The sequence below is a fragment of the Nicotiana tomentosiformis genome, chromosome 7, assembly GCF_000390325.3.
Source record: "Nicotiana tomentosiformis chromosome 7, ASM39032v3, whole genome shotgun sequence".
NCBI lineage: Eukaryota > Viridiplantae > Streptophyta > Magnoliopsida > Solanales > Solanaceae > Nicotiana > Nicotiana tomentosiformis.
This window is the reverse complement of record NC_090818.1, coordinates 3206007-3213048: the sequence shown is the minus strand read 5'-3', so window position 1 is coordinate 3213048 and position 7042 is coordinate 3206007. Positions and strand designations below refer to the sequence as shown.

Sequence of the window (7042 nt, the reverse complement as noted above, 5' to 3'; positions counted from 1 at the left end):
AGGGCAGAGCTAGGTGGACGGAAGGAGGTTCAGCCGAACTCTCTTTGCCAAAAATTACGCTGTCAATATTTTTTTCATGTACAATATTAGATGTTAAAACCCCTTAGCTTTTTCACGTGCTTATTTTTTATTTTTTGAATCCCCTCGGTGAAAAAATCCTACTTCAGCCAATGATTTTAGAATCAATTTGCTCCCTGCTTACTCAATCATTGTCATCCTGTATACCAAGCAATTCATCTAAGGCATAAAAAATTGAAACAGTGCAAAAACTTCAAGCTGTTTACCACATTATATACAACTGAATGACTGTTGGAATTTTGGATACATAAGGATTCGTTCTTTTTATGTACAAAGAAAGGGAAAAAGGAAAGTTTCAGGTATAGGAAAAGAAAATCTAGAAAATGACTAGGCAAGAAATAGTTGATTGAACATAGAATGTTGTAAGCACGTCGCCTCTCCATTCGAACTGTTCAATATAGACATAGAAAACAATGGTTGGCCACTGGGAAAATTGGCCCTGGAAACTGTTTCAGAAGTCGTAATCTATGTCCGATGCATTCTGAGAATCAGAACGTCGGATTAGATGTCCTTGCTCGTCGTATAGGTCAAGGTTTTCACAAGGGGCAGGGAAGACAGTACCTATAACACGACCTTGAACATAAGCACACTGGAATATGTGCTTCTTCTTGTATGTTATCCCAATCGACATATCTCTGAACGTAACGTTTTTCACTGGAATTTCTGAATTTCCATGGATACGAACAGGCACACGAACTCCCTCACCGTGTATTGACTCGTAGCTTATGTCCTCTAGTACTGGTACAGCTTTGGGATCAAACTCCCCATCAGGATGTTCATTGTAATCTGTTTTGATGACAATCCCCACCCTAACATTTTCAAATGTCAAATTCCTGTATGCTATGTGTCGTACGTATCCTCCTCTACCAGCTGCTGTTTTGATGCGAACAGCACGCCTTGAGTTCCAGACATGGACGTTTTCCACAGTGACATTTGATACCCCACCGGACATCTCACTTCCTATCGATATGCCCGCACTGCCACATATTGTTCAACCGGAGTGAGTGATAACGTAAATGGTGCAATTGTTGTCAGAAACATCCGCACCATGAAAAAAAATATAAGTGCACAAGCCTATATGGAGACCTCACCTGACCATTGAACGAACTACAAGATTTCGGATGACTATATTTTTTGAAGGCCGTCCATACGAAATTCCATACTGATCCCAACCACTCTTTATTGCAATGCCATCATCACCAACACTGATGTAACAGTTCTCAATCAACATATCTTCACATGAATCTGTTCACGCCACACTAAAATATCAAGAGCTTACACTGAGAAAGAGGGGAATAAGTAAACAATAAAGAAGTGCATATAGTGTATCAAAGTCTTTTAGAATAATATCAATTGAAAAAACAGGTTAAACAAAACTAGCTTCAGATATTTTAGCTTGGTTATTATTGATTTGATTAACTAATCAGAAAGTTCCACAAGAAATCAATAAGATTTAGTCTAAAATATAATTATTCACAGCTGACCCCACTTATAACGCTGACTGATCCTTAACCTCAGTTATAGAAGTGGTTACTAGCTCAAGGTTTTCTATTCACCTGGATCTATGCCATCAGTATTTGGAGCATGAAAGATGGGTGCCAGAATTGTGACATTCTTGATTGTTACATTCTTGCAGTCGTATGGATGGAGCGTCCAAAATGGAGAATCGCGTAATGTTATATTAGAGATCACTATGTCACTAGACCACATAATCTGGACCAGCGGCCCTCTGGTGTTGTTAAGAAGCCTTTGCTTGTACTTCTTCCACCATGTTTGACCTTGCCCGTTAATGGTACCATTATGCCCTGTTACCAAGAATACATACACATAATCAGATCAATTTGGTTCGCTTCATACTTCTGAAAACATTTCAGAATAATTCACTCTTCAAAAATCTGTAAGTGCACGCAGTGAGTAAAGTACATGTATCATCATATCTTATTTCACTGCTGGAACCCGTTTCATTCCAATACTCAGCAGTGGACTTAGTCACTAGCAATAATAATGATGACAGTATAACAAATATTAAAATAGAAATACATCACTATGTTCAACAACTTGAAACTATAGGAACTTTGCGTTGCAAGGTGGCTGTTTTGGGTTAAGTTACAGAGTCAGTATGATAGTTACAAACATTCAGAAACAAGTCCCAAACCTGTGATTACAACATCTCTGAGATTTTGGCCATGGATTAAACTTCCATAGCGTGGTCCAATATGCTCCCGCCCATATCCATATGAAGGCAAGGGAGGCATGAGAGGCCAGTACTTCTCATCCTGTTAAGCAACAGAGATACAAAGAGAAATACAGAAATATCATAAGTTCAGCAATTTAAATAAAAATAAAATTAGATATATGAAAAAGTTATCAGGCTATTTTTACTCATCTAATAAATGAAACTAATTGTAAAAGAACAGAAAATGCCACCATGTAGTTGCAATTCATCCATTAGGACTTGAATCCCTTTGTTTAACTTTGCATAGCCATTAATCTGAGAAACTTCTCATGGATTATACTTTCCAAGAAAGCAGATATTACCCAGGTATGGACAAAATAAAAAGCTGGACATGTAATTTGGGATAGAGAAAGTAGGTATATCACTTCTAGAGAGGAAACGAAAGCCAGCAGTCCACACTGAACTAAGCAGGCTTAGCACATTTTTTAACATAGAATTCTCCCTACAAAACATTGTTAAGATTGCACCAATAAATAGATAGGATTAAGTAAAATAGTGGGCCAAACCAATGTGTTTCTAGCACATCTCTTGGTTAGTATGTATACAACAGTGTTGAAGAAACAATATGATCTGTCACCTTAGGTTGCAAGTACCTCATTCAGTTTTCCTACAACAAACTAAGGGTACTGATCCATAAACTCATTCCATAACCGTGTATTGAGTTGACATAAACAGGCCGGATTTACCCAAAGGCATTAGCCATGGCGTTAAAAAGGCAAATAGCTGCCTGCCTTTTAATAGTCTTTAAACTGATGCTATCTTTCCCTCGTAAAATAGATGTATCTAAGGATCTCCGCTGTACTAAAAATAATCAAGGTCGAGATAGACAAACTTATAGGAAGGTCAATGAGGCAGAAAAACAATTTTGCAGGGGCTAAGGCCAATTTGTCTTTAAGATGTTTTGGAATCTTGTGCAGTTGTCTCTGTTTTCTTTTGTGTTTGTTTTTTAAAACAATAATAGAAAAAGATACACTCACAATAATCCCAATATCCAAATAATCGCGAATAAACAAAAAAAGAACAAGAACTAAACAAAAATAAACTGTTAAAGTGATCAGGGAACTTGACTCAATAGTGAGTTTAGTTGGAAAAAGTACATTCTGCTATAACATTGACACATAATGTCAAGCCTAAGGGCACATACTTGAGAAGCTATCTGCCTAACAACCTGATGCATGCCTTACCTCGATGATATATTGATATGAAAAACACCTTTCATCACCAACTACAATTTCCAATTAGTTCAAAAATTAAACCTCCTTCAGAACCCTCCCCTCCTTACCAACAGGAGTTGAATATTTTCAGCAGCAATAACTGGAGGGGCCCGAGGAAATGAATAGAGGCGGCGCGGCACACGCATGCATCAACTAGAAATTGACGTTATCAAATCCTTTTAATTTAGACTTAGCAACGAAAAGACCACACCATATACCACCGATGAGTCAAAATACATACTCACCGTAGGCAAAAGCTGCAACTAAACTCGATTCCTTTGATCGCTTAATCCACTTATTTTGGAAACAGTCACAAGTAGTTAACAAAAGCTTAGCTTGATAGCAAGATCAAGTGATCTAGGACTCGAGCAAGAATGAGGAGAGCATGTACACATAGTCATTGCTATCAATCTCTAACTCGAAGCTTTAGCCGTTACATTAGTTCATCTCTTTAAAAACAACTACAAGATTGAATGTTTCTCCTCATTCTTGCCCTGTCCCATTATATGTCAACCCATTTGATTCGATTAATTTGAGTTGTGCTGAAAATGTTCAAATAATACCCTTTCTATTCTAATTTACATTGTCCTTTCTGTCTGAAGGTGACTCAATATGCTTGACACCATTCAGTGATAATATAATTTTGTACAACTTTCACAAGATGCAAGGATCAAAATCATTTAACTAAACAAATTTAAGCTTTATTGTGATGTTTTCCCTGTTAAATGAACTTTCAACAATTGTGTTTATTTTTTGCCACTACTAACTGTGTAATATACAATCCAAATGATCATCTTAAACTCCAGCATAGTTAAACTTCAGCATAGTCAAGTGGTGTCTCATAAAATGGGACACAGAGAGCAGTTGAAAAGGTAGTAGGTTAGGTAAGAAAACACCATATCATAATTTAAAATTGATTTATCAAATGAATTTAAATACTTGAAAATTCGGAATTTGTATAAAATAATGATATTACTAGTCTAGAGGCAAACAAAATTAGGTGATTTCTTCCTATTTATCTAAACTATAATGGTAGAGTTACATGGTATATGTATTGGTGGGAGGATACAGGTACCCAGTAGAATAGCCTAGGTGTCAAGCTGACTAGGCACCACTAATAATACAAATAAAAAAAAATTAAAATAGAGGATGTATTAAGATTTTCCTATTTAGAGAATAGTTCCTTTTTAAGGAAAGTAACAGGATAGAGAGTACTTCCAAGCGATATTCCCTACTCTTCTTTAAATTTAAACCAATTGTAAGACTTTTCATTAGTCACCTTCTTCCTTTCAAGTATGTAATCGGTTATGGGTAATTTAGAAATACAGGTTTGCTAAGGATTATGGGTTTTTGGACATCTTTTACAATAAATAAAAGAGTCTGCAGCTTTATTTTCCATTTGCATTTTCTTTATGAAAAAAATTAAAATCCATTTGCATTTGGTTTTGATCACTGAACTTCAGATTTGCTGATATTAGCCCCAATCTAGAGTTTAACCTTTGACCCGTCTAAGCTTCAACAGCATCTCAAGTATGTTATCTTCCTTTGTTCTTAAGCTAGTAGTTTTAGTTAGAGACAAAGAAACATGAATTTGTGACTGTAAGAGTTACCTATCAACCACAACAAGGACTGAAAATGAATTGGAAACAGAATAGAATCAAAAGTTGAAGAATATAAATACAAACGTAGGATGTACATAGCAATGAATGTGGAAAGCATACCACAACTAGAAACTCTTTTGGTAACCGAGAAATCACCGAGGGCCAGCTGGCGCCCCCACAATTAGAAACTAGAGTTCCTATCAAGCATCATAAATGTTCTAATTCAATGTAATCAGCAAACAATGTTTTACATGTGTTTGGTTGATGTCGTTAGAGAAGGAGTCCGCACACAAATCCACTAAGAATAGCTTTATCCTAATTTTCCATCTACACCTCAAAACAAAAAAACTGCACTAATCCTCACCATCTTTTGTCAACCGAGAAATCGCAGAGCACCAATGGGCCACGGCCCATGGTTTGGAACTTGGCGGATGATGGGCCCGCCCCTCTACCCTTCTCCACTTAAATATTCTGTCTAAGGCATGATTCAAACCTGTGACGTGCCTAACCCACACATCTTACAAATTATGATACACATTCACTATATATATCATACACAGTTATACAATGTCATCTCTCAGTTCTCAACAACCCCATAATACAAATCATGTGTAGCAAGCTAGTCTATCACTATAAGCAAAACTTCAGAGAGGAAATTATAAACAATCAGCAGCCAAATGAGAGTGAAGTAATAATACAAGAAAAAGTAAATAAAAAAGCTAACTTTTACAGTTCAGTATGCAAAGTTCAAACTTTTTAACATTAACAGATCAAGAATAATACTTACATCAATACCCAATATAACAGCACCTTCAGCAAGGAAGAGAGTCATATGACTGGTTAAATTAAACGGCGCCGTTAACCAATAGCCAGGTGGCACATTAAGCTGCCCACCACCTTTCTTACCAAGTTTAGAAATAGCCAAGACTGCCCTCTCAAACGCTGCCGTATTTAATGTAACGCCGTCACCAACCCCACCAAAGTCCGTTAAGTTAAACGCCACCGGCCGGAGCTTAGGCATCTGCCGTACCGGAAAATCCCGCCGGAAAAACAAGAGTCCGGTAGTAACATCCCTTTGCCAATATAAAACAGAAAATATAAAGGCGATCCAAAGAGCAGTGAAAAGGGTTTTTTGGTTGGAGAATAGTGGAGGGATCAATCGACGTGGGTGGTGGAATTGAGTCCACCGCCATGAAGACGACGGCGTTAGCGTTAGAGTCTCCACCATTATTGAATATTTAAGTTAGAAATGGGAGTAATGTTGTGTGCATGAAAATATAGTAGTACACACAATAATGCTAACTGAAATATCAGAAAAAAAGGAAAGGATTTGGAAGGTGAAGTGCAGTGGTCAGAATCAGTGAGATGGTTAGGTAGATTGTGATGAAGTGGATTCAAAGGAAGAACAATGTTTTAAGATACAAAGAAGGCGGCTTTTAATTTCATTTCATTTAGTTTGATGAAACAGTTGGTGTCATGTTCATTTTGGTGCTCCTTGCCTTATCTACTGCCATGTGGCTTTACACTTGCCCTAGTATTATAATTTAAATAACTTGTGTGTTCCAAATTATAGTTCTTTTAAGTTACTAAGTTATCAATTAAGGAAGATCTCCAATATAGGACTAAAGAGAAAGCCAACAAAGGATCTTTTATGTATAATCATGCATAATCTCGAATGATATCATTTGTCTTTGGACTCAAAGGCCAATCTCTGTTCGCCCGAGGAAACCGTTGCACGCCTTCGTTACCTTTTGGAGGCCTACATCCCATAGAAACAATCTCCTAAGACTGTTCCTTGGCCCGTAAATCTTGACATAACGTTAGAATTCTAGCCCCTCCAGAATGGTATCTCACTAATGGCTCAGACCCCCCTCCCCCCCCAAGAAGGATGCCTTCTTCGCCTTCCATATAAA

General features: G+C 37.2%; 1 protein-coding gene across 1 annotated transcript; it reads right to left on the bottom strand.

Moving 5' to 3' along the window:
• Nucleotides 1–252: 252 nt before the first annotated feature.
• On the bottom strand, nt 253–6587 carry LOC104093252 (probable polygalacturonase). Its single transcript, XM_009598980.4, has 5 exons — nt 5917–6587; nt 2234–2354; nt 1635–1883; nt 1170–1323; nt 253–1055 (listed from the first exon to the last, which is right to left on the bottom strand). The coding sequence occupies exons 1-5, from the start codon at nt 6355–6357 to the stop codon at nt 530–532; spliced, it is 1491 nt and encodes a 496-aa protein (XP_009597275.1). The 5' UTR covers nt 6358–6587; the 3' UTR covers nt 253–529.
• Nucleotides 6588–7042: the final 455 nt, after the last annotated feature.

What these genes read in the sequence shown, in the direction of transcription:
- LOC104093252 (XM_009598980.4), bottom strand. Translation starts at nt 6,357, where the DNA reads ATGGTGGAGACTCTAACGCTAACGCCGTCGTCTTCATGGCGGTGGACT. An exon ending in CAGAGATGTTGTAATCACAG is followed by an intron (nt 1,884 to 2,233) that starts GTTTGGGACTTG and finishes TCTTGGTAACAG; the next exon opens with GGCATAATGGTACCATTAAC. An exon ending in TACTGATGGCATAGATCCAG is followed by an intron (nt 1,324 to 1,634) that starts GTGAATAGAAAA and finishes TGGCGTGAACAG; the next exon opens with ATTCATGTGAAGATATGTTG.